This window comes from Haliaeetus leucocephalus, unplaced genomic scaffold, assembly GCF_000737465.1.
Source record: "Haliaeetus leucocephalus isolate CR32 unplaced genomic scaffold, Haliaeetus_leucocephalus-4.0 Scaffold395, whole genome shotgun sequence".
Lineage (NCBI taxonomy): Eukaryota > Metazoa > Chordata > Aves > Accipitriformes > Accipitridae > Haliaeetus > Haliaeetus leucocephalus.
In genome coordinates, this window is record NW_010972831.1 from 4,136,281 (window position 1) to 4,162,339 (window position 26,059).

Below are 26,059 nucleotides of genomic sequence, written 5' to 3' on the forward strand. Positions count from 1 at the left end.
CACCTGGGCCCGGCAGGAGCGTCCCCGCCGCAGCGGCCCTCACGGCCCAGCGCACAGCTCGCGGCACCGCCAGGGCGACGTGCGCCGCCATCTTGCCCCGCCGCGGGGCAGGCTGGGAGCGCGAGCGGCGCCTGCCCTCATTGGCGCAAAGCTGGGTAGCATAGAGAGAGGGCGGGCGGGCCCAGCGCGCCGCTCTCTGCCGCAGGGGGTTGTGGGGAGGAGGAGGAAGGTGGTGGGCGGTGTGCGGGCTGGCGTGGGCGGGGAGTGGGCGGGGCGATGGGCGGGGACACCGCGGCGGGAGCGCCCCCTGCCGGCCACACCGCGCGGCGCAGTTCGGTGGCACCCTGGTACGGGGACCGGTGCTCCCAGTGCTCCCAGTGCCCCATCACACAGCCCAGTGCACCCCCATGTCCCCTGCAACACAACCCAGTGCACCCCAGTGCCCCATCACACAGCCCAGTGCACCCAGTGCCCCCCGCGACACACCCCAGTGTGCCCAGTGCACCCCAGTGCCCCATCACACAGCCCAGTGCACCCAGTGCTCCCCGCGACACACCCCAGTGCGCTCAGTGCACCCCAGTGCCCCATCACACAGCCCAGTGCACCCAGTGCCCCCCGCGACACACCCCAGTGTGTCCCAGTGCTCCCTGCAACACTCCTCAACCCATCCCAGTGCACCCCAGGATGCCCAGTGCCCCTGGAACACACCCCATGCATCCGACTGCTCCTCCGTGCTCCCCAGTGAGCCCCAATGCTCCCAGTTCTCTTCTCCAATGTAATCCTGGGCATCCCAGTGCACCCCCTGCAACACACCCCAAAGCTCCCCAAGTCTCCCCAGTCTCCCTCACAACACACCCCAGTGTCCCCCAGTTCTTCCCAGTGCCCCCTGCAATACACCCCAGTGCACTCCAGCACTCCCTGCACCCCAAAGCCCTGCCCGCACCCCCTTGTCACCCTGCAGCCCAAGGCACCCCTGCATCCCCCAACACCCAAAGGCACCCCAAGGTTCCTTGTCCCGCCCTGCACACCCTGAGCCCCCCAGCACCCCAGTACACCCCAGTACACCCCAGTGACCCAGCCCCACTGCTGTGCCCAGAGCCCCAGGGTGAGGAAGGAGAGCCAGAGCCATGGTGCCATAACCCCCTTTATTGCCCCATGCCCGACCCCTGGGCTCCATCGCTGTGTCCGTGCCGTGCCGTGCCGTGCCGTGCCGTGTCGTGCCATGTCGTGCCGCGTGCGCGACCGTCGGCAGAACCGTTACCATTACTAAACTCAGTAATGGTAACGGTTTCCCCGCCGGCTGCTGGTCCCTGGCTGCGCCCGGAGTTGCCCGCACCTCGGGGTGCCCCTGTCCCCCCAACCTTCCCCACCCCATACACCCCCCGAGCACGTCCCCCGGTCCCTTGTCCCACGTCCCAGCCCCGAGTAACCCCATCCCTCCGTGCCCCACGCCGTGGTCCCACGTCGCAGCCGGCGCTCTGGGCCCGTCGGCGGGTGCAGCCCGGGGGAGTACATCATCTATACTGTAGTGTCTCATAGTGAACTTACAGTATACGATGATATCCTGCCCGGGGCGGCGGGCAGCGTGCTGCGGGGCGAACGGAGAGCAGCGCCTGCACGGGATGGGGAGAGCACCGTTAGAGAGCACGGTCACCGGGACCACTGCCTCCCCACCCTGGCATCCCCCCTACCCCACCCCAGTCCCCCCCTGGGTCTTGCTGCCCCGGAGCAGGATGGAGGCTTCCAATAACCTCCCCATGCCGGCATCCCCCCCTACCCCCTCTTTTTCCCCCCCAATCCCACCACCCTGGAGCAGGATGGAGGCTCCCAATAGTCCCCTGACCCCAACATCCCCCCTACCCCACCTTTGTCCCCCCACAGTCCCACCACCCCAGAGCAGGACAGCAGCTCCCCAGGAGGTGGCACCTACCTACGGAGGTGGCACTGGGGCTTTGCGGGGTGCTGGGTGTGCACTCGTCTTATAAAACCTGCTCTGCCTCATCTGCATATCTCACATCTGCACGGCACAGCTGGATGGGGCCCCTTAGCCCCTTCATGCCTGGGGGGGGGCACAGCCCCAAGCAGCTCCCCCCAGCCTGGCATAGCCCATATAGTGGGGCTTGGGGACAGGGGGTTTGCAGGGGGCCACCCCCCATGCCAAAGGCCTGTCCCTGTCCTCCTGCCTTGACCTCTGTGGTCACCAGGATGGTCTGTCCCCATAGGTGGGGGGGACCCCAAACTGGGAGCTATAGATTGCAAACTGGTTCCCAGTTGCTGGACAGGGGCTTTGGACATGGCAGGGTGGCAGCCCCACGGGGATGGGACCCGGCATGGTGGCTGGGGGACATCTGGGTGCAGGGGGTCACCCTGCACAGGCACCCCCAGATGAGGTACATGCATGTGGATGTAGGGAGCCTGTGTCCCCCTGGGGTGGGTGACCTCCAAAGCACTGTGTCCCCTGGCCATATATGCTCCCCTGAGGAACGTGTCCCCTAGCAGTGTGCCCCCCCCCAAAAATGTGCTCCCCAGCTTGCAGGGACAAGTCCTCTGGGAGTACATGTCCCCCGCCGGTATGTGCCCTGTCCCAGGGGGATGTGTCCCCTGGAGGGTTGTATCCCCCAGCCGTGTGTCCCCAAAGGACATGTCCCCCTGGCCATGTGTGTCTCCAAGAGGGTTGTGTCACCTCATTGCGCATGACCCATTTGGGGACACACCTGGCCAGGGGACAAGTATGACCATCATACTTGTCCCCTGGCCACGTGTGTCCCCAAATGGCTGCAGTCCCTGGCCATAAGTGTCACCTGCCTGTGCATGACCCTGGTCATATGTCATCCCCCACAGCTATGCGCGTCCCCAGGCCTGTCTGTCCCCACAGGGCCACATCCTGCAGCAAGCACCGTGCCATTGCGCCGGGTTGTTTGCGCCAGTGCATGACGGCATTCTTGGAAGTCGCCTGCAGGGAGGTGATAATCCCCCGTCGGGACTGCCTGCGTGGGGGCCCCGATAAGCAGCAGTGTCCGGCTATCGGGGACCCTGCCCTGCCACGCAAGATGTCCCCAGACTCGCTCTCACCTCTGGGTGACAGGAACAGCAACAGCATCACCCATGATCCCCCCAACCTGGCCAGACCCTGGCAGGAGGAGGCACAGGGTCAAGCCCTGGCACCAGCCTGTCCCCAGGCATGAGGATGCTGGGACTTGGGGGCTGCAAGGGACTGTCCCCTCCTGTCTTTGGCCCCTGCTCTGACCCAGAGGTGTCCTGGGGGGGCCTGGAGTGCTCTCCAAACTGTAGCACAGGCACCCCAGCACCTGCAGCGGGGACATAGGCGAAGTGTCCCCAAGAGTCCCCCAAGCCCTGCCAGCCCCAGGTGAGCCCCATGGGATTATCCCAGTGCCAGCCCCACTGCCTGCTCAGCACCCACAGCACCTGAGGGCAGCCCTGCCCTGTGGCCCTGCACCCCGTGGGGCAGAGGGGGCCCCGAGCATCCCCCAGGCCTGCACCACAGAGCTGGTGTGGGGACCCCCAGGTGCCACAGGGGACCCCCGGGTGCTGCAGCCCTCCTGCCAGCCCTGCTGCTCCAGGGCAGCACGTCTGGCTGCAGATAAGGCGCCGCTGGGGGCTGCCAAGCTGTCCCCACCCGGCATATCTGCAGGGCCACCCTGCTGCAGGGTGCTTGGGATGGGGCCCTTTGTCCTGCCCATGCCCCTGCCCAGCTCGGGAGGGACATGGAAAAACTTGAGGGCACAAGGGAATCGCCTTTGCGCCTGGGAGGGCAGTGCAGCAAAGCCCCCCCCGCGAGCACCATTGGTCCTGCTTGTAGGCTGACCCCAAGAAGGACAGGTACCCCCCAGAGCCACCCTGCTGTCCCCCACTGCAGGGAAGGGTGCACCAGGCTGGGCCCGGGCTCCCGTGGCAGGGCAAGGGCATGGGCTGCGCACAGCCAGGGGCAGAGCGGGGGGAGACGGTGGCAGCATGAGCTGCTGCCACCAGCCTGGCTGCTGGGACAGGCAGAGCCTTTGGTTCACATCAGCCCTGCTCCGAACCCTGGGGTGCCACTGGTTGGGGTGCCCCCACAGTGATCAGCTCCCCAAGTCAACGAGGGCGACGCACCTGGAGCTCATCAGCCACCCTTGGTGGCTCCTGGCTCCATGCTCAACCCTGTGCGGGAGCAGGACAAGGCTCTGCCCCCACCTAGGGCTGGCCAGGAGCAGCCCCAGGGATGGGGCAAGGAGCCCATGGGGACATGGTGACCGTGGAGGAGGCCACGAGCTCCCAGCAGTTTTGCAAGAGCAGCGTGAGCCAGGACCTCAATTCCATGCAGCCCCTGTTCCCCCATCCCAGCGGGAACATCTGCACGCTCCGGGGCCAGCAGCCCCCAGCCGGCCCATGCCACGGCCGGTCAAGCACCGGCTCTGGCGCTGCCCTAGGCCCCGGGGATGCCACAGCAGGGGAGATGGGTGCAGCAGGCACAAGACAAGAGCCAAGGCACACGGTGACAAGGCTTTATTATCATACAGCAGTGACGGTCGCAGGGACGCAGGCATGCACACGCACATGCAGATAGGACGCCTCGCCCGGCACACCCGCCAGCAAGTGCCAGATCTGCGCCGGCGGCCCCGTGGCGCGAGCACAAGCCGGGGGCTGATAACGCCGGTTCTCCCCACCCTGGCGGCAGGGAGGGGGACGGGGTGCCGACGGCCCCCGCAGCACCCATCCACCCCGCAGTGGGTCACTCCTGGCAAACGGACTGGCCAGTACTGGCCCGGGTCCCTGCACCCACCCTACGGCAATGAGGTGGGGGGTGGCACCGAGCTGTGGGTGAATGAGCCAGCGGAGGGACCCCCAGCACCCCATGGTGCCTGCGCGGGTCACCATCCCACTACCCCACAGCAGCGCCAGGCTGACTTCACACATGGGTTGGGCCACTACGGTCGCACTGAACACAGGCGTCGAGACAGCTGGGGAAGCGGCACGGGCCAGCGCAGGGCCACGGTGGCACTGTGGGGAGTACAGGACACACATGGGGACAGCCTCTTTCACATTGTCATTCAGGGCAGCAAAGCCACTGGCCGTAAGAGGGAGGGGGACCGAGCGAGGTAGGGGCTTCTGCACTGCCTGTCGGGGCATCCCCCGGCCAGCACTCAGGGCCACGGCACCAGTCCCAGGGGCGCTGGTCCCCTGCCAGCTGTACAGGCTGTGGTGCTGGAGGAGCCCATCCCCACCACAGCACCCTGCCTGGTCCCCCACCTCCCTCTGACCCGTGGTAGTTTAGTAGTTGGGGGGTACAAGATGTACCACAGCACTCAGGGACAGCAGCCTCAGTGGTTTCGCCTCGTTCTCAGAGGGGGTGGCTTTGGCAAAGCGCTACTTTTTGGCATTCCTAGTGGTGGGACCTTGCCAAGCCTGGGCTGAGTTGGGCTCCCTCCGCTAACCCTCTGTCCGCTCCCCCCAGGCTCTCTCCTCTCCAGATCCCGGGAGGAAACTTCCCCGAGGGAAGGCAGCACGGGAGCGGGCAACACCCACTGGCAGTGTCTGATTGTCACCCTCCCCGGGGGATGACTGCTACCCCGGGGAAGTCCAGCCTGGGCAGGAGTGCTAGCACTGCGAGGGCCCTGTGGGCGAGACACTCCGATGGGGAAAGCCAGCCACAAAAGCAGCTTGTGGGCAGAGGCAAGGGTTGGGCAGTGCCCAGGAGGGTCGCTGTGGGAGGGCAGGGAGCCCAGGGGAGGTGGGTCCTGGCTGTTCTCTTCCTACAGCTCCACACTCCATGCTCTGTGTCCCGCCAAGCCTCTGCTCCAAGCTCTGGGCGGCCACCCAAGGACAGAGAACAGCAAGGCACTGGGATTGCAACACCAGACAAGCTGCCAGTCATAACTGGGGATCGGATCCAATCCCCAGCCTGATACAATATACAGTTAATTACAAAATAAATCCCCTCCCAGCCTTTGTAATAAAAAAAGCAGCTGATTGGACATGCATCTTTCTGGCCCTACAAAATAAGGCACCAGAGCTTAAAAATGAAACTCCAATTGTCTTTGATATAAAAGGAATTCCCACGTGTTGAAGGCAGTTGATGTCTGAGTGCATAACAGGGAGTGATCTTCACTAGCTTTGGGTTGCCCAGCCTCATGCCTGGGCCCCGGTGGCTTTCTGGATCAGGGGAATCTGTAGGAGGGGAAGAGAGAAGCTGTTAGGGTTGGAGGAGGGGGAAGCAGGGAGCTGCCTGCACTCTGTGGCTGGGCAGGGCTGGGGGAGGAGAGGCTCCCTAGGAGTCTGTAAGTTTTTAGGCAAGTCTCTGTGCCCTAAGAGCTGCAGAAATTGCCAGCTGCCGGTGCCCGGCTCACCTTTGTGAGATCCACGCCAGTGATGGCACGCACAGAGGCAGGGATCTCAGCCAGCAGACGGTTTACCTCGGATGTTGTATTGCTGCTCTCTCCACTGAGAATAACGATCTCGTCCACTTTGGAGAGGGGAGCAGCCACTTTGGCAGCGATCTGGGGAAGCACAGAAGGAGGGTGGAACAAGCAAAGAGTCAAAGAGCTGCTCACCAGCCTGCTGGGCAAGGTCCCTACACACCACATGGGGCCTCCCTTTGCCCCCAGGAGACCTGGCCCAGCCTGGGAACTCCCCACCACTTCCCCAGAGCAGGGGAAAGCTGCTCCCTCCTCACCTCAGGCAGCGCATCCAGCACTAGAGCCAGCTGGGCAGCTTCTCCATACTGCTGGAGCGCTTCAGCTTTCAGCTTCATCCTCTCAGCCTCTGCCATCCCGATGGCCTCGATTACAAAAGCCTCTGCTTCTCCGATCTTGCGGATCTTTTCTGCCTCCGCCTGCGCAATGAGGACTTGCTTCACCCTGGAAAGGGAAACCCAGCCCTCCAGCAGCCCAGATCCCCGCAGCGTACCCAGCACTGCTTCCCTCCCTGCCAGCCACGTGCCTGCCCTGCAGAGAGCCCACAAGCTGGGTCTCAGAGCAGTACCTGCTGCACTTTTCTCCCACCTCACCCCAGCCCAGTGTGCAGCCAGGCTCAGGGCTGGACCGGGTCACAGGCTCACTCACTTCTCGCCCTCGGCGATCTGCTGGATACGGTAGGCTTCAGCCTCGGCCGGCCGCTTCACAGTGGCTATCAGCTCCTTTTCCATCCGGATGATCTCCTTCTCTTCAACATCGATCTGCTTCTTGCGCTGCACCACCTCGATTTCAATTTCCTCCTGGCGGATCTTCTGCTGCTCCCGGGCGCTCTGGAGCTCATAGGCCAGCTGGGCCTCTGCAGTCTGCACACACAGGAGAGATGAGAAGAGGGATCTTGGCCACGATCTCCTGTGCGCAGACAGAAGGACCCTTGGCAGGCCCTGAAACCAGACACGGCTCCTGCTCCCAAACCTACCCAGGGGTGACATCCCAGTCCTCAGAACTGCACTTGCTGTCCTTCCCTGTGTGCTCTTCCCACAGCACTCCCAACCAGCTCCAGGTTGAGCTTGGATGACCCTCCCCACCCTTTCCTCTCCTAGTCACACCTAACTGTTGCAAACAGGAGAGGAATCTGCTGCAAGGAGCTCACACTGACATAGAAACCCAGGTTCTCCACCTCCAGCTCTCCTAACACATGCACGAGGAGGAAGCTGGCAAATCCCAGAGCTACCAATACCATCACGAACCAGCCAGGGAACAGCAGTGGGCTGTCTGATACCTCTCACCTTCATGTTGACCTCCTCACTGAAGGCAGCTTTCTGCAATTCAAAAGCCCGTCTGGAATCTGCTATTTTGGTATCTGCCATGAACTTGACATCCAGCATTTCTTTCTTGCACTCTGCCTCCTGCAGAGAGGAAACAGAGAGCAGAGGTCCAGGGTGCGCAGCTGGAGCAAAACAGGCTGCTGCAGGGAAGCCCAGCACATCTCCGGACTCACCCGAATGCCAGCATCTCGCTCGGCTTCTGCCACACCGATGTCTGCATCCCTTCGGACAGCCGCAGTCTGAGTCTTTCCCAGGGAGCTCAAGTAATCTACTTTATCATAGACATCCTAGAGAGGGGAAGATAAGTCACAACCACTTCAAATGAGCGATTCCATCTTGCTCTCTTCCTGTTGAAGCTCAGAGCAATCACTTGTGTGGTTAGGCCAGGTTAAGAAAGAACCATGTCAGCCTGCTGCCAAACAGAAACAGGTGCGACAGGGAGACGCAGGTTCTCCCACCATCTTCCCTCTGACTCCCTGGAGGCTTGGTTATCAGGGAGCTCTCTCCATGAGCCATGTTTACAGAGGCAGCTACCGGGTGCTCTTTGCCCAGCTGCCTGGATACAGGACATGCTGCGGCGGCTGTCATGGAAACTCCCGGAGGGCTGGGGCAGGCTGTCAGCCGGAGCCTTTCAGCCAGCTGCAGCAGAGGAGACAGGGCCAGGCTCTGTCGTGCTGCTTCTACAGCACTGCCGGAGCCCCATAGCACAGCACCCTACGTCTGGGCGTACCTTGATGGTGAAGCTCAGGATCTCGATACCCATGCGACCCACATCAGGAGCTGCCACCTCCCGCACCAGCTTGGCAAACTGATCCCTGTCCTGGTAGATCTGCTCCACTGTCAAGGTACCTGCAGAGGGAAGGAAGGCGAAGCACTTTATTTGGAACAGGTAACACACAACAGCGTAGGTCTAAGCTCAGCAACATCCTTGTTGCCCCTAATTTCTTGAGGTCTGGGCACAAGGGCATAATCCTCTGCCTGGACCCTGCAGTGCAGATGGACATCTGTCTCACCAGTGCAACCACCACACACACCTGTAACCTATGGGGACTCAGACATCTCTTACTGCAGGCACTGAAAACTCACTTATCACAACACCCAGCAACACAGCAGGAGCTGCTGTAGGGGAGGAACAATCTAAGATGCCACCTCTGCAGTCAGCAGAGGAAGCATCCGTTGTGGCTGCAATACTGCTGGGACCAGCCAGCAGAGAAGGGAGAAAGCTACTCAAGATGCCTTCAAGAGCATGAGCCTGTCCGCACCTAGGATGGAGCGTAGATGCCCCTCCAGTGTCTGAAGGACCACGTTCTTCACATCCTGCACGTTCTTCCCCAAGAACTGCTCACAGGCCACAGCCAGGAGCTCCTTCTCAGTCATTATCTTCACCTAGAGACAGGAGATAAAACCAAAGGGACTGAAGGCACCTGTCCAAAGAGGGACAGGCACCCAACAGCAGCAGCAGCAGCAGAAGCAGCAGTACCACCACCAGGCTGCCAGGCCCCCATGCCACTGATGCTCCAAGGGACCATGCTGAGCTGTCACCATGCTGAGCCAGGCCACCGGCCCAGCCAGCGAGCCCCTGCTCACTGCTGTTGGGGTGAGCCCTGCTGCAGGCACACGCAGCAGTGCCAGCGTCCGGGGCAGACACCTCTCCAAACCCCGACTGCAGCTCAGCATGGAGAGGTGCTCCCTGCAGCCATCTATCCCACAGCAGCAGCTACTGGGTGATGTGGGGACAGAGCCTGGCCCTATAAGTCCCACCTGATGAAAACTCTACCAAAGAGCCCTGAATTACCAGTTCAGCCACTGCACCAAAAACCAGACCTAGGAGGAGAAGGCTTTCTATTACCACCCCTGGCCAAAAGCCATTTTGTTACCTTTCTCTTCCTCCTCCTTCACTAGAATTAATTTTTCTGACACAGGAAAGGCAGAGAACAAGGAAGAGTCTGACATGCCCAAGGAGCAGCTTGGGAACAGGGGTTCCATTCAGCGTTCCCTGCAAGGAGAGATCAGACAAGATGGCCGTAGCACACTGGTTTGTCCTGCTTGTGGCTGGGAGCTCCCAGCCGTCCTTTGCGGTGACCCCAATGTGCCTCAGCCAGGACCCAGTTGTCCCACTCCGCACAGTCAGTCTGGTAACAATCTGCAGAGGTGGGACACTGCTGCCCCAGCGCCGCTTTCATGTCCCACAGTCAGAGCCAGATGTAAAAGCATCCCCAGTTCCAGACAAGCCAGGGTCTTACGATGGTCCTGCTGGTCACGGGGCTGCTTTTTAAAGGCAAAGTGGGTTAAAAATCCCTATGGGGTGTTAGGCAGTGGAGATGTGTGGTCATGGAGCTCTATAGGACCCAGCTATGAGGAGCTACAACCCACCAAGTTGACAGTTCCTGGTGGCCAGGTCCAGTCTGAGGGCTCAGGCAATGCCTGGACAGAGGGACGTGTCTGGCAGCACCAGAGAAGGAAGCAGGGCCATATGAGCCACACAGCTCTGCTGGGACCTCTGGGTGCTGAGCGGGTCCCACAGCACCCTCTCATGGAGACATCTGGGCTGTCCCATGAGATGCTGGTGGCACCCTGCGTCCTGCCCCAAGGGCCCTGGCTGGACCTGCTGCTACCTGCAATGCCAGCTTGGTCCTGGCTCAGGATCTCTGAGGCTTCAGGCGCTCCATAGGGGCCCTCCAAGGGTCCCAATGCACGGTCTTGATGGGTTCACAGCCTATAGACCTCATCCTGACACCTACAAGACCACTTTTCAGGGTCAAAGTGCTGGCAAAAGCAGCACAACAATTTATTGAGAAAGCCTGGTTTGATAGCCTGCAAGTCCGAAATGATCCTGCAACCTAACCTCTGGAGCCAAACAGCAACACCCGGCCCTGGCACTGCCAGAGAGCAGGACAACTGGGACCAGCCACCACCTTCTAAGAGGACCAGAGGAGGACCGTGTTGGACATGGTAAACCGACCAAGACTCAGCTGCCACAACCTCATCCCTAGGAACATGAAGCAACACCAACCTGGGCTGAGCCTATTTCCTACCTTTGCTTCTCAGGCTGGGTCTCCTAGTCTAAAACCAAAGGGACTAGGGCAAGCGTGGCAATCCTCTTCTGCTTTCTCCCCAAGACCTCTGGGTTCCTTACAGGGCCAGACCACAGTGGTTTCTCATCCCTGCACCCCGGGCCAGCAGTGTGCACTTTCTACACAAGGGGGAGTTGGGAGAGCTGATTATGGAGCTGCACCCGGGAGCGTGGGCCCTGCACAAGGCTCATCTCGCAGCAAACGGGAGGTTTTTGCAAATACCAAAACCAATTAGAGTCAGCAGCAGCATTTATGGTGTGCATCTGCCAGCAATTCCACCTCTCTAAACAATCCCCACCCTTCAGGAGCTATGGAGAGGACAGTTAGAGCACAGAGCGGGATGTTCATTAAGAGAGTCCCTGCGGTACTTAACAGGAGCAGGGAACGATTCAGCCTCTCTGAATAAAGCTAGCCACCAGCCTGCCTGCACTGGTAGACCCTGCACAGCCCAAACGAGCCTGGCTATCCACTGAATATAGATGTCAACCTATGAAGCAAAGGTTGCACAAAACAGAACAGAGTTGAGCAATTCGCGCTCAGCTTGTTTCCAGTATTTCAGACAGGGCACTGCGACACTTGGTGCTTCTTCAAATGTCATTCACATCAGAGAGAGAGTTTAGCCGGCAGGAAATCAGAGAGCCTCCATAAAACAATTCCATCTGAAGGATCGATACCACCGCACCCAGCTCCAGCCAGCTGCAATCACAGCGAGGGGTGAGCAGAGACAATCCAATTAGCTTGAGGCTCAGAAAAATTGTACAGAAGGATATGAAGCCCAGCTTGGCCTAAGGCAGCAGCATCCCTGCGCACCACAAGCACCCAGCCAATACAGGAAGGAGGCTCCTGGTGAGTACTCATTACATCCCTCTTCAAAAAAAGACAGCATCCTTATGTACATTAAGCACTTCTATTAGTACAGCAAACATTTTAAAAGGTGTTTCTCTAGTAATAATTTGTTTACTTTTTTCCTTTTTTTGCACAAGGCCTTAAAAGAAAGACGTTTGCCTCAAAAGTACTTCTGCAAAATTAAGGTAACCTCTGCCACGCGTGTCCCCAGCTGCCTCAAGCCTGCTTTCTGCACGGCAATTCCTTGCATCTCACAAGCCTAAACCTTTAAAATTAATTGACAGTGGAAAAAATGAACAGTGAGAAGAGAATAACATGAATGAGATGAATTGGGAGCTGCATTTTTAAATCAAGGCACCTGGTGATCCAGCTTTCTGCTACCATGCGCTGCCCAGCCTAGGCCATTTTGCAGGCAATGGAAAGATGTCCCAAAATTAGGTCAAAAAGGAATGCTGCCTTCACAGAAATACCTTTTCCAAATGCAGAAGGAAAAGCCTACAGATTTATGAAATGTGTGTGAGGGGACAGAACAGAGGGGTGCACACATTTTGCCAACCGTGCAAAGACCACTGCGGTTACGTGACACATTAGCAGCTAAATGGATATAAAGAACTGAAAAACTGAAAACAACGACACTGGTTCACATCATTAGAGCCACGATGAGCCCAAGATGCTGGCTCCCATGCTGGTGCTCTTGCATGTAGCCCCGTTCCCCAACAGCAGCAGGGCGATGGATTATCCGCTGTTGTGCCCAGCCCTTCTGCCATGTGTGACAACCCAGAAACTGCTCCTGGCTGAATTCACATCCTCACTTACGCACAGACACAGCACACAGCTCCTCTGCAATGTCAGCCGAGAACAAACCAATGAACCCACGGAGGAATCCGCTGCTCTGGAAAGCACTGGGTGAAATATGTCAAGCACTTGGTCTTAAAAGGGCTGCAGCAGCCACGGTGCTCTTCCCTAGGGGGAGCCTTTTGACGCATGTGGGATTTTGGTCACATCACTGCGTCACTCAGCAGCTCCCCTTGGCTCCACTGCTCACCGCAGCGAATGTGACCGTCACCTCTCCTGCAACAACAGACCTGGACATGCCTTGGGACACATGGTGACCACAGCCTTGTGTGCACTCAGAACCACTATCTTGGTTTTATACACCCAGAATGAGCTGTCGGGAGCAATTTTAAATCAAAGCATCCAGCTGCCTATTTGGGGAGTCAAATTCTGTCAAAAGCTAACAACGTTTCCCTCCCAGCATCTTCCCCTAGGCAGGACCAGGTCACAAGGACAAACTCTGTATCAGGGCAGCAGGCCTTGGAGTCTAAGAAACATGGGTGCAAGCAGCAAGAGCTGGTTCTCACGTATGAAGGCAGCTTCAGAGAATCAAAATTCAATTCAAGCCAGAAATTTTACACACAAATTTTAGTGCCTGGAGGGACTAAGTTCTTTCTTTAAGCTTTAACTCACCATGAAGAATTACAAGGTCCACGTGCTAGTAATAATAATCGAAAGCAACATAACGCTCGATACCATCTCAGGAGTGAATGGCTCAGTCCTGCAGGGTCACACGCAGCTCCAAGGGCACTGTGGTACTTCAGCGTTTCACAAACAGATCAAGTCACCCCCACACACCTCATTTGCCACATGGACAAATGAGACACCAGAAAGAGGAATGATTTTGGGGAGAGAAGGAGAGGTCACAACCCCCTTCACAACATGGAACATGTTGTAGTGTGTTTGAACCAACAAGGACAGCGTGATTTTGTACAAGAATGTGTTTCAGAGCATTTGGCTTCTGTTCCTGGACAACAGCAACCTCTTAAGGGGGAAAACTAGATTTAAGTTAGAGACATGCATTCCTGAAATGATGTTTTGGAGTTACTGTACCTGTGCCACACCTGTGACAGTTAAAGCTACCCCCTCCGCCGTCTCTACGTCCTCACACCTGGGCTGTAACGTCATTATCTCTAGGGAAATCCTGCCAAAAAACGTAAAATATTTGCACGTTTCCAGGTAACACACACTCAGCTCTTCCCTTTGCATCTCCTGCCCCGGGCTACCTGCCGCACTCATCACAGGTAATGTAAGACAGGTGCAGAATGCAGCCGAGGGACTACATCTGTGACTGGAGACAGACAAGTCACTTTGGCCAAGAAATAGATTTTTCAGATAACGCTTAAAGGCAATTTATCAGCAGAGAAAGGCTGGGAGCCAGACTGGAAATGATACCGTGACCCTTTCCCTTCTGCTGGGCTAGCGAGGTGGCCAGAAGCTAGCAGCTTTGAGAACTCAAAGGGCCCCCTGTCAGAGGCTCGTTGTGCCACACTGCCCAACGCTGGGGCAGCACGTGCTCTCGCTGGCTGGTGTCACTGGTTTAAAAGCACAGCATGGACCCAGGATGCCACCCCCCAGCCCCACACTGCCAGCCCCACAGGAGCCCTGGTGCTTGGCAAAACCTGGTGCTGATGCTGCAAGAAGCAGCCCTGCCTTTGCCCTCGCTGGATTAGCATTAACACAGACCTACCCCCTGATCTGGTTCACCTCTCCCTTTTCCTGTGTCCTGAAACCCAAAGGCAGATAGAAGTGAGTCTCCAGCTCTTCAGGGTCATGCCTGTACAGTATCAGGCACCCAGGAACAGATCCTGCAGCTCTAGAGCTTTCTCAGTCACCCAAGGTGGGCTCGAGGCACTTTGGCCAGACCCAGCAATTTGCAAGTCATGATTTGGTAAAACGAGAGACATGCTTGGCCGTGGCAGGTTCTGCTTCAGGAAGCAAAGCCTGGCTCTCGTGTTGGCCATAACAAGCCGGGAAGGCGCTGGGAGTCAGGACAGGGAGCCATAGGGCAGAAAGCTTGTGTCAGTGAACATTAGGTCAAACATTTGAACCGTGAAGGGGCTGCACTGGGCTGCTGCATGCACGCCGAGTTGCTCCAGGACTGACTGGAAGTGCCGAAACGTATCTCTGCAAGTTCATGCTTGCCTTGGCCACTGTCCTAATTAAACTGGCACGGAAGCTGGGAGCTGGTAAAACAGATCCCACTGTCCAGAACACGCAGAGGCATTTTTTGCCATATGTATTCACAGCTTTGATCAGCTAGTGCAGGATTTTAGCCTTCTGAAGACCTAATCTATACTTGGAATTTAATTTCAATACTGTGCTGCTTCTTAGCTGACAAGTCACAGGGATGTTTGGCAATTACTGTTACACTGGTTCATAACGGCTCACAGTGCAAACGCTAGTCCTGTATGTTGCAACTCATCCGAGGTCTCTATGCTGTACTTTCAAATGTGACAACATCCAAAATGGGCACTGTCTCCATGAAGAGGAAGAAGGGCTGAGTGGAAACCCATATCCAAAACTGCAGAGCCAGGTACAGTTGCAATTTCCCCACATGTGTACAGGTTTCCTTTTGAAACAGCACAAAACCTGCCTTCCCACCTGCCCCAAACCCAGAAGCCAGTCTGGCCTGCTTGTGGCTCCACACAAAAGCAGATGCCCTTCTGCTCTCCACCAAGCACACAGTGGAAACAGTGCTGTTGAGGAAAGGGTTACAGCTGGAGCAAATGTCTGCAGCATTATCAGAAGGAGCCAGTACAGCAATGCTGAATTTGGAATTTGACAAATATGCATCTGTCTGCATTACCTATAAACTGTGGAGTGCGCCCCAGGGCAAGTGCCGGAGAAGGGGAAGGAGACGAGGGTATTGAGATTTCAACCGTCCCATTAGAAAACCATTAGTTTTTATGTTATCCTGCTGCTGCTGCTGCTGTTGCTGCTGCTCAAAACAGAGGGATAAACGGTTAGACACAGTGTTAGGAAGCTGGTGGATTATTACCTGTGCAACCCCTGTTACGTACAGTGGGACCCCCTCCGACGTCTCAATATTCTCACAGCGACAGAGGATGGTCATAACCTCCAAAGACAGTCTGAGCAGCGAGGAATAAGGGTAGGACAGCAAATATACAAAGCAGTTATCAGAGAGTTAGACACCCATTGCAAAGGGCAGACAAGACTTTCAGGTTTCCAATTTTCCCTGTTCAGTTTGCCTTTCTCCCACTGCCTGCTCCCAGGGCTGCATAACGCTGGGCCAGAGCAGCTTCTCTGGTCACTGCGGGGAGTTTACAGCATCTAGCTGTTTCTTTTAATGCGGACAAACAGGCTGGGGGCTCGTCTCCACCCTGTGTCCTGTAAGTCACCGCAGATGAAACCGAACTGTGTATCCCACCTGAACTGCCATCCTGGAGTCAGCTGGAATTCTCTGTTGGAGTAATCTTCACACACAGAAAATTCCTTTTTGTAATCATTTAATGCTTCTAAGCCAACATTTAAGAGGGGCCAGAAAAATGAAAATGCCAGGGACCTGGCTACCCACCCTTGGCTAAGGCACTGATGAGAGAAGGTGCTTCCAAGTGCTGTTCTGGGAAGCTGAATAATACCATTTGGTTCCCCCAGAGGCACGTAAGACCATGCTGCCTCTCTCACTGCTTTTATTTCTGACCCTTAAACAGGGATTGGATTTTTTTAAAATTTTTTTTTCCAGTCCTCAAGGTTGCAGCAGGATAAGAGCCCAGCACCCTGCCAGCTCTAACTGTTCCTTTTGTTCCCAGGTTAGTGCTACCTGGCGGGATGCCGCTGACAGCAACACAATTGCTGCTGTCTCTCTTGCTCTCAGCACTGGCAGTTCCAGAAAAGATGTCCTAATTTCAGAGGAGGAAATGTGTCTCGCTCTTCATGTTAATGGAGCAGGCTCCATCTGTGGCATGGCTTATGGTATTTGGGAAAGGCACTGTTTTCAAAAGGAGAATTAAGCCCCATATCCCATGGCTTGAACCAGGGGTATGATTTTAAAGTAAAAGATTTGTTTGGGTGCTGGCATTCCTGTCAAGAGCCCTGTTCGCTAAATAATGCACAGACCTCTATCATATGACAGCTCACTCCTGGCAAGCAGTTCTTGGCCCTGGACTCAGCCTTTGCTTAACTTAACAAGTCAGCCTCCCAAACACATCTGTTATCTCCTGCACATGGCAGGTCAAGGTCCTGCACTGTTCTCTGGGCTTCTCACACAAGAGGAGGAGCAGAAACCATTTGTTCAAATCAACAGTTCTCCCAACGAGATGCCTCTCAAAAATTCAGGAATGAAGCCTGTTTGGATCAAACGCAGTTCTTAAGCATTGACCCCACAAGCTGGGCCTTTCCTTCCTTTCCCACCTCGTACGAGCATCACTGGAGAGCCCATGCTAAAGCAGCAGGTGTTAGCTGAGACCTCTTCATGCAGTCAGAGCACTATGGTAGGCTCCCGTAGCAATCCCAAGTACCAGCCACCTGGGAGAGGACCTGAGAGCTATCATGAGTCAAATGCCAGCAGCAGCCAGAACCCCTTTGAACAAGGCAAGCTGCCTGACCCGCAGGTGAGCAGCAGCTATGGCAGTGTATCCTCTGTAGAGTGAGGGCAGCAACATGCTCACTTTGTCTGCTGGTGGCAACACATGAACAGGGAAAAGAGGTGGCCAGATCAAGCATGAAGGGTTAACTACAACTTCTGGCCATCACTCAGTGCAAAAACCCAAAAGTCACGTCTTTATCCTTTGTTCCTATTATCTTTTACACAGACGGAGGAAACCTGCATTGGTGATGAGCATGAGGGAGGTGTTAGGAGAAAGTAACATTCCCATGGATCCTAAAGACCAAGAGCTATGTTAGCACGACAGCAGCACTGTCACAGCATGTTAGTTCAGAGACCAGCACAGTAAGAAGCAGCAAGCAAAATCCACAACTGAGGAAAGGGAGAGAAAGGAAATCCCGTGGTTTTAAATAGGAACACAGCCTGCTCCCAAAGTGACAGCAGTCAGCGTATCTTTAGAAAAGGAGACTTGAGGAGCAGGAGGGGGCACTGGCCCACTGCGTGCCACAAACGTGTTTGTTACTGGGTGAGATTTGGGCCATACTGGGCAGAACTCAGGTCCCCTTGTGAACTCATGGATGAGCCAGGCCAGTGGCCCCGCCGCCCAGTACCTCTGCGAGAGCCTCATAGCTGCGGAGCACTGCAAAGGCAGCAGCAGAGGAGAGCAGGGCTGTCGCCTTCCTCAGCACTCACTGCACCAGCACAGGAAGAAATACAATGACCAGCCAGGCTACGGCCCTCTCAGCTTTTTGGGTTTTATGTTAATAAAAAACAATGAACCAAAAAGGGGGGGGAGGGGGGGAGAAAACAAAAATCGGATTTACTTGGGTTTAAGGAGAGGTGTGGACAGAGAGGCCATTTGGAAAATACTTCCAAGCTGAAAGCATGGGATTTCTTTTCTTTTTTTGTTTTTTTTGCACCGTGATACCCAGCTGCCCCAGGCAAATAGTCAGCACAGAACCCCTCCATCCTGCAATTTTATTTTTATTTTGTACATCATTGTTTACTGTCAGGTAAGCCTGAAATTACAGGATTACTTCCTGCAGGGCCCTGGACAACCTCAGCCCCCACCACTCAAAGCAGAGGACAGCCAGAAGCTGTGTGGTTGTGAGGGACCCTATGTTCCCCATGCTTCAAGACACAGGGCACATATTGCTCCTTCCAGCTACTTACAGTGCTGTACGCAAGGCAGCCTTCCTTCGAAGGACCAAGAGCTGGTCACAGCCAAAGGCAGCGGGCTGGGCTGATGCTCATCCATGGTTTCATATGCAGTGCCCAGTCCCGTGTTCCTAAAGATACTGCTGACAGCCCCACTGGGATGGCTTTGCCTAACTCCTACTCCAAACCCACAAATAACAGGGGTCTCCTTACCTTTGGGTGTCAGTAATGCACCACCAAGCCCAGGCCCAGCCTCCGTATACATACTGCTTTACATCAGAGCCACAACAGCCACCTGCAGCACAGCAGAAAGCACAGAGTTGTAGAGATTACACACACGCACACACACGCACGTTGCTCTCAGCCAGGGAAAAACCTGCACCCAGACTGAGTCAGGAGCAGAACAACTTCACAACAAGCCTGCCCAGCCTCTTGGTGCTGAGGAAGGGGCACCCTCGTGAGGTCAACGGTTCCCCCAGCCTCTCAGAGCAGCGTTACAGCACCCAGTGCTACCAAGCCAAGCTCTGCAGCATGACCCAGAAGAATCCAAGCATGCCTGCAGTGTCTGATAAATAATGAACACAGAAAACTCTTTCCAAGATTCACAGCAGCCCTGGAACACCCTTCAGTTGGCCGTAACGCAGCCAGCCACTAGGGAACCCAACGCTCTTTTGTGCCTCCATGGGCTTCACACGGTAATCTTCCAAAGGCAACCTTTTTTTTGAATTGTCTTATAAAATGGGAAAATAGTATTTGTAATAATTGAGTATGATGAACAATATTACACAGAAAGCAACTGTATTTCAAACCAGGATTTTATTTTAGTTTTGTAAAGCAGTTTAAGCACTTTTAGCAACCAGAATCGTTGTAAGTACATGCTTCAGTATCTTTAACCAGCTCTGTTATTGAAAGCCATGTAAGAAATCCATCTCCTTTCCCTCACCCCACACTGCAAACCACCCTTAAACCCACCAAAAGCTAGCAGGTCAGCATTGGAGGATGGAAGAAACCTTGAGCTCCCCAAAGATAACTCCTAGTTCTGGCTTGCGCAAGTACTACAGTGCCTGAGGCTTGGACGGTCCATCACAGAGCTTGCTGTGCCCAGAGTTCTGGCAGCCTCCAGGAATCCTCTGACATGTTTAAGATTTGACCCCAGTGAAGCTGGAAGATGCTGTCTGGATTTTCATATCTTTGATTCAAGGAAAAAGACGCCTGCTACCTTTCAAGAGAGCACCCTGCCAGCGACCAGCCCTAGGTTTCATGCCTGGCAAGGGAGGAGCTCTGCAGCTCCCTGGCTCAGACCAGGCAGGGCTGTGAGCTGCCGTCTCTCAGGCAGATCAAGCCAGCACTCCCTACCTAGTTTGTTATCCATAATCACACTTACTACACCAGCGCCCGAGGGCCTCAGCAAGACAAGCGCTGTACCAACAGAGCAACAGACAGTTTTAGCCCTGCGGGACGTATTTACGCAGGCAAGACAGAGCCAGCGCAGAGGAAGAGCGGGCACACAGGGAAAACAACGTGGCTGCAGCGCTGTGGGAGCTTTGTGTTGTGGGAGGGGAAAGGGAGAACTATGAAGCCAGCATACCGCAGCCACAGAAGACAGCCCCTTCAAGGAAGACGACGATTGTTAAGTTTGCTGCAGTAGGTCAAAATGAAGAAGCAAAGGCAGTACACGTCCAGGCCAGCATGCTGGCAGGGCCCTCTGGACCGCAGGAGGGGACTCTTTCTTCCCCATCCTCCTCCTCCTCCTCTCCATCCTCAAGTGTTTGGCCATCTTCCACCATCAGCTAAAGATACTGCCTGCTTCACTGGCTTCCATGCAATGGTTGATAAACCGGCACATCGGCCTCATCTACAATTCTTCACCTTCTGATTTCAGTAGGAAGTAAACACAAATGTGAGACAGATTTACACACTTTTTCAGGTCTCCTGCGCTCCACAGCCTAGAGGAATATTCTGCCACCTCCGAGACGCCTTCTGGATAGCTTCTTCCTGTAGCTGGAAGGCTATTTCAGCCAGGCAAGGAGTTACAGGAGCTGATGATACAATATCCTGCATCGTATTAACCACAACGCCTTTTAGCGTTTCTTGGAGGACGTCAGCCCGGTTAGTTCAGCCTTTTCGCCAGGCCCTTGTTTTCCAAGAACAGGAAGGGAGGTGTTCCTGGCAGTCGGGAAAAGCAGCCCCACGTGGAAAGGTATTTTATTTCACAGGGTCTATGTGGTCTTTACCAAACCTCTGGTAATAATTTCATAATAATGTTCTGAGAAAACTCTGCACCCTAAACCCACTGTTGTTACAAGAATGTGCCTCTCCACACAGATGTTTCTTTTCTTTTGCGGGCAATGCAAGGAAATACCTTATTTAGTAGCACATCCAAAGCAAGCCCCATGTTTGCTTCCCAGTGCTACACAACACTGCTGCACAGCACAGTTTACCAAGCTAGATTATATGTCAAAAAGTGTTCAAAGCATAAGAAAAGCAGGGAAAACTAACACATTAAACAGGAGCGGGATGCCAGCTGGTTGCTTTCATGCAAGCTGGACGTCTGAGCGCAGCAGAGCTCCGTCCTGGTAACGCAAGTCAGATGAGCTGAACGCTCATTTTCCATTGCAGCCCTGCAGCCTCTTTCCCAAGTCTCAGAAAGCAAGTGAAAAAGGAACCAACAAAGCGAAATCTTTGCAAGGCTAAAGAATAAACCCTCTTGCACAATGAGATTTGGCAGAGAAATTGCCTTTTCCAGCTATAATACACCCACTGTTCTAGCAGCCTGAGTCTCACAGCCACTTGGCCACTGCTTCCACAAACATCCACCGTCCCTCTTCCGGGGCAGTGTACGGCGGCCAGGCGCACTACAAATGGAGGATTCATAGCCGGGAAGCTGCCATCCAGCTTGGCCTCTTCCCAAACGAAGGGGTCCCATGTTCAAGCAAGAATTCCCAGAGCCAGGAGAAAGCACATAATTTTTTTTTTTTTTTTTTTTTTTTTAATAAAATGAGATTAATCGCTTGGGAGTTTGTAGATAAACAGAGCTCTCGACAGATGCAGGAAGCTGCTGCCCTGATGGACGGAACACAAGAAAGAACAGGAGCCCCAACAGTTACGGAGATACAGGGCTCAAAACATCAAAGCTGGGACAATTTGAGGTTGTGAACAAGCTCTCTGTTATTTGCTCTCCTAAGGTAACTCGAGGCAACGCACTTGTATTCTGGCAGGAAGCGGTGAGTGTTCAGAAATCAGGTCATGGTAAACAGGCTGCTATGATAACTCAGTAACTATATTTCTTCCCAAAGACTGTCGCAGGCTGAAGACAAGAACCAAGAAGACACCACTGCCTTCACCTGCACAGAGAGAGCTGCCATCTTCATGCCTCTGTTCAGGGCAATCTGGTGCTGGAGTCTCCTCCTCCAGGAGGACCCACCACTGAAGTTGGGAATAAGCAGCTTGGTCCAGTCCGACAGAAGCTGGGTTTGTTAGAGAAACAGCCCTGTGCTGGGAAATGTCATGGGGTGTTAACAAGCAAGTGCAGAAAGACAGGGAAAAAAATGATAATTGAAAACAGTTACTGACAAAAGACATAATGGAGAGGAGAGAAAAAGGCAAAGGCATACATAAAGAAAATCACATAATAAAGCAGGGTCTAGACTAAAGTCAGTGTCTGGTTCTTAGGCCCTGCTGTGCATATAAATTAGGCTTTGTCCACATGCAGAAACGGTACAAGGTTAACAAAAATTTATTTTAAAAGATGCAGGGTTCCAAGTTGAATCCATAAAATCCTTTGACGGTCACTACAGCAGACAAAAGCAGATTATGCTGGCTAGCTTGTTTTGGATGTAATCTATATCAAAATGACTTGTTTTAAACTACGGCTATCAATACTACAAAGCAAGTTTAAAAAACACATGTTTAGTTTAACTCATCTTGTGAACAGAAACTTGGAGAAGACAAACCACAATGAAGTTATACAACAAAACTACAGACATACTACCCTAGAATACCTCTTGGAAACCAAAAGGAAAGCCCCAAGGCAATTCTGTCCACCTCTTTCTCCTGCTATGCTTTCTGAAGAGTAATTTGCAAGTCTTGGAGATTTAACAAGCACCTGACAAGGGGAACCTTGAGCTCCACCACCGGCAAAAAGCTGAAGAACTACCTCCTGAGAAGGAAACACCACAGAGGAGCTGCCTAAGTTCCTTTTGTGCAGGAAGGGCTTGCAAAGCCTCAAGAAGCCTTTATTTCAGGCTTGCAAAACTTCGAGAAGTACCATAAAAACAGCACAGTCACACTGGCTCAAAATCATGACCAGTTCCTCTTGCAGCAATAAGAAGGATGCTGTAACAGAATGTGAGAGCTTAGAGCAGCTCCAGAAGGGTTAACTACCCCTGACTGCTGGGGTGCGGCAGGAAATGTTTACACAAAACTGGAATTAACTGCTAGCTCTTTTCTTACTTTGACAGAGATTGAGAAACTGGGCTGGACCATAATTCTCAAGCTGACTTCTGAGAAATTGTAAGAGCATAACAAGCCTTAGCAAAGGCAAGGTGTACAATACCTGCTGTTTCTTCTCATTCCTTTAGAGTGCTAACTCACCTGAGAGGGAAGTCAGATCAGCCAGGCACAGCTCATACTCAGCAAATACAATGTAGTTGTTTTCTTCTAGGCATTTACAAGCAATGTATTTGTTTTGATACTCTCCCAGGAAATAAAGCTAGGTTGACTGGACTGCAACTCCGCCGACTTTTTTTCCACCTTTCACATCCTGAACTTTCGATGAAACGGCAGTTTGTTCTGACCCAGGAACATGGTGGGCTGTGCCAACCTTCCCCTTGTGCTCACATATCTCCAGGTGCTCACCTCGAGGCTCCTCTGGCTGCTGGACCATTGCTGCGTGGTGCCACCCTACTGCCCTCAACAGCCAGAAGGAAAATGCCCCAACTGTAGAGTTTCGGGCAACGCTATTTACTTATGGTAACTGTAAGATGAACGCGGCCATTATAAATGATACCTCTTTATTATAAGTCTCTGCATAAATATTATAGCATTGTATTTCAAAATTAGCAGATCCATCCTTAGCCACAAAAGCTGTATTCAACCAGACTGTAACCCAAAACCAGCATTATGCATCTGAGACAACTTATTTAGCTGGTGGGAACATTTTGATATCAGGACGAACAGGTACTTTGTGTATCTCCCTGAAAATGTGACTGGCTGCAGCTGTGCTTGGAGAGGACACAGTGATGGGCCAGGTGCCTGCCAAAGCCTCCTCAGAGCTTGCACCAAACCTCACCGGGAGGCTCCCAAGCGTGGCTACCCTCCAGCAAAGTTAGACCCACATTCTGCAGAGACCATCACTGTCTCCGTAGGGCTTTGTGGAGCATTCTTACAAAGCCTAGGGTCTACATTTCACGGACGGATTGGCTAACCACGTGCAATTTCTTAGAAGGAGATCCGTGTTGCTCCACAGGGGAAGGACGCAAGTGTCAGTGGGAACGCCGACCCGTGCCTAGGAGCAGCTTCCCAAATAAGGCTACGAAGCTCCTGCACACACAGACCTTCCCAAGGCATGGCTGGCTGCTCCTTGAGCACTGGAGGAACTCGAGCGTCTCACAAGAAAGTGAGGAGAAAGAACACCACTCCTCAGAAAAAAATCCACATGCCAGGGGAGGCATGTGATCAAACTTCCTTCAAGAGGCACAGGCTAAATTTACAATAAAGAAAACTTTCCAATCAGCTTCATGATTTGGAGGTGCCCTCCTGCAAAGTAAAGTCTTTCAAGTAACAACTATATGACAATTCAAGACTGCAAGCCAAAAGCCTGCTTTTAATATTATTTGTTGTTGGTTTATTCTTCCCTTCCTCCTCCCTCCCCAAATCCAACCTAGTGTCACACAAATAAATGCTGGCCCCCAAGGTCCTCTCTGCTTTTCCCCGGAGAGACACGGATCAAGTTCCTGGAACCACAACTGCTTGTAGTTACACGCCTCCCTCCCACTAATGCCCTGGCGTTCACTCTGCACGTAAGCGCAGAGGAGCTGCGGGGCTCTACAGAGCTCCCACAACCTCTCGGGCTGCCCCTGAAGCTCACAGCCGGTGCTCTCAGGAGACAGCAAGCGTTTGCAGACCACATTGGGCAGCAGCAGAGGAAAACCATGTCTGGTGGCAGCACTGAAACCAATTCTGACTTGCAGAGCCTGGCATGATTTATGCTCCCTTCCCAGAATGTGGCTGTACATCGAGGAGTGTCCTCGGCTTGCCGCTCCCGGCTGTGGGAAAGCATAATGCTTGGAACTGCAACCAGATACCACAAATTCCTGCTGGCTCATCCTGCAAGCCGCATTTTGTAAACTTCAGAGCTGAACAGAAGCAAAATCAAGCTCTTAAGACCGAAGGGCATCCTGGCACACCTGGAGCACAGCTTCCAGATTCCTCCCGCAGGACACGGTATTTCACCAAGCAGCGCAGATTTTGATAGGGGTCTCTTTGGAGGGAAGCGCAGTATCAGCTCTAGATCCCAGCTGGGAACTGCAGAAACGTGCAGAAGACCAGGAAAACTGCAAGAAATACTGCTGCTCCAGGCAGCTGGTGGGTGCGGTTTGTATCTCCTTAGAAGCAGCTGCCACAGCAGGCATACTTGTTTCCAAAACTGCAGCCTGCTTCTGGCATCTCCTCAGTAATTCCTGTAACAGGTCTGTTACCCAAGAGAGATGAACTGATAACAGACCAGCCAGAAAAGCAAGTGCCACAGCCCGCTGGAGGCTTTGGCTCCAAAAACATAACAACATAGTTTCACATGCACGGCAGAGCTGTGATCGTAGCACATCCTTGACGTTCACATGCATTTTCTCCCGGGGTGAGTTTAGGTCTGAGCGTCAAAGCGCCTTCCACAAAACTAGTCCAGCATTGACAGAAAGGATGTAACATGACTGAGGACACATGAAGTGACCAACATCTGTATCTAACCTGGTTATTACCCTGCACTTGGCCCCAGCCTGTCACACAAGAGCGGAGCATCCAGCCCTTACAGCAAGCTGTTACATCACCTAACTGTAATTAAGTCCTGTCCGCATGCAGGCTGGTCTATGCCAAAGTGCAGTCAGGAGCTTCGGCAGAGTATTGGAGCAGCTACAGGTTGAATCAGACACAGGGGATTTCACTGCTGGTTTATTTAACCCTGCAGCTACAGGTTGAATCAGACACAGGGGATTGCACTGCTGGTTTATTTAACCGTAACCTAAGCAACCAGCTTGCCTGAAGAGAAAACTGTACATATCTGGTGGGCATCAACTGCGTCCAGTGACAGCACCACCGAGAGGCCAGGTGACGTGCTAGTAACAAAGCAGCAGTAGGATATGGTGGATGCGAAAGGCACCCCAGGGACAGGCCCGTGGTGCCCTGCCCTAAGCTGCCCTCTCTGCCCCAGCAGGATGCTCACACCCAGCTCTCCCTCCCCAGGAAAGCCAACCTGCCCCCCAGAAACAGGATGGTTTCTTGGCAATCCAAGCTAAGGGCTGTTGGCAGCGGCCCAGAGCCTGGCAGCCTTGCTGGTGCCACTGCTTGATATCATCCAAAAGCAGCAGCAGCAGCAGCAGCAGCACTGGGGCGTGCCGCTGGCATCGCGACCTCACCCACCGCTCTCTGCGCTGCGGGGACCCCCACCCCGGGGAGCCCCAGGGTCCACATGGACACCCCCAGCACCCCAGTGCCCACCCACCGCAGGACACCCCCCAAACAATGCCGCAATGCCTCCTCATGACAGAGACCCCCTCCCCAGTGCCCCATCAAGGAAGGACCTCCCGCCACAACACCCCAGTACTCCTACAGGGGATTCCCCCCCCCCCAAAC

General features: G+C 54.3%; 2 protein-coding genes and 1 long non-coding RNA gene across 11 annotated transcripts in view; 1 reads left to right on the forward strand and 2 right to left on the reverse strand.

Annotated features, from left to right (window-relative positions):
- ERAL1 (Era-like 12S mitochondrial rRNA chaperone 1) overlaps positions 1–728 on the reverse strand; it is a 7,152-nt gene extending 6,424 nt beyond the window's left edge. Inside the window, 1 exon segment of the mRNA XM_010573652.1 lies at positions 709–728. Coding sequence (XP_010571954.1) covers positions 709–713 — 5 coding nt within the window. The 5' untranslated portion in view covers positions 714–728.
- Positions 1–5,912, forward strand: part of LOC104835591 — an 11,794-nt gene extending 5,882 nt beyond the window's left edge. The window contains exon 3 of the long non-coding RNA XR_774757.1: positions 5,403–5,912. This is a non-coding gene — a long non-coding RNA (uncharacterized LOC104835591). The remainder of the gene's footprint in view (positions 1–5,402) is intronic.
- Positions 5,913–6,011: 99 nt separating this feature from the next.
- FLOT2 (flotillin 2) lies at positions 6,012–18,880 on the reverse strand. Of its 9 annotated transcripts, none has more exons than XM_010573661.1 (10): positions 18,428–18,531; positions 13,543–13,633; positions 8,998–9,121; positions 8,466–8,584; positions 7,909–8,022; positions 7,697–7,816; positions 7,059–7,273; positions 6,671–6,854; positions 6,345–6,494; positions 6,012–6,165 (listed from the first exon to the last, which is right to left on the reverse strand). In XM_010573661.1, the coding sequence occupies exons 2-10, from the start codon at positions 13,615–13,617 to the stop codon at positions 6,127–6,129; spliced, it is 1,140 nt and encodes a 379-aa protein (XP_010571963.1). In that variant the 5' UTR covers positions 13,618–13,633; positions 18,428–18,531; the 3' UTR covers positions 6,012–6,126. The 9 variants fall into 9 exon arrangements, with proteins under 9 accessions (XP_010571963.1, XP_010571964.1, XP_010571956.1 ...); XM_010573662.1 differs by lacking the exon at positions 13,543–13,633 and adding an exon at positions 15,491–15,581; XM_010573654.1 differs by lacking the exon at positions 18,428–18,531 and adding an exon at positions 15,299–15,481.
- Between the last annotated feature and the right edge of the window lie 7,179 nt (positions 18,881–26,059).

Coding starts and splice junctions, on each gene's coding strand:
- FLOT2 (XM_010573661.1), bottom strand. CDS start 13,617: ATGACGTTACAGCCCAGGTGTGAGGACGTAGAGACGGCGGAGGGGGTA. Junction 9,122..13,542: donor CTGTCACAGGTGTGGCACAG/GTACAGTAACTC, acceptor TCCTGTCTCTAG/GTGAAGATAATGACTGAGAA. Junction 6,495..6,670: donor TGCTGGATGCGCTGCCTGAG/GTGAGGAGGGAG, acceptor GTGCTTCCCCAG/ATCGCTGCCAAAGTGGCTGC.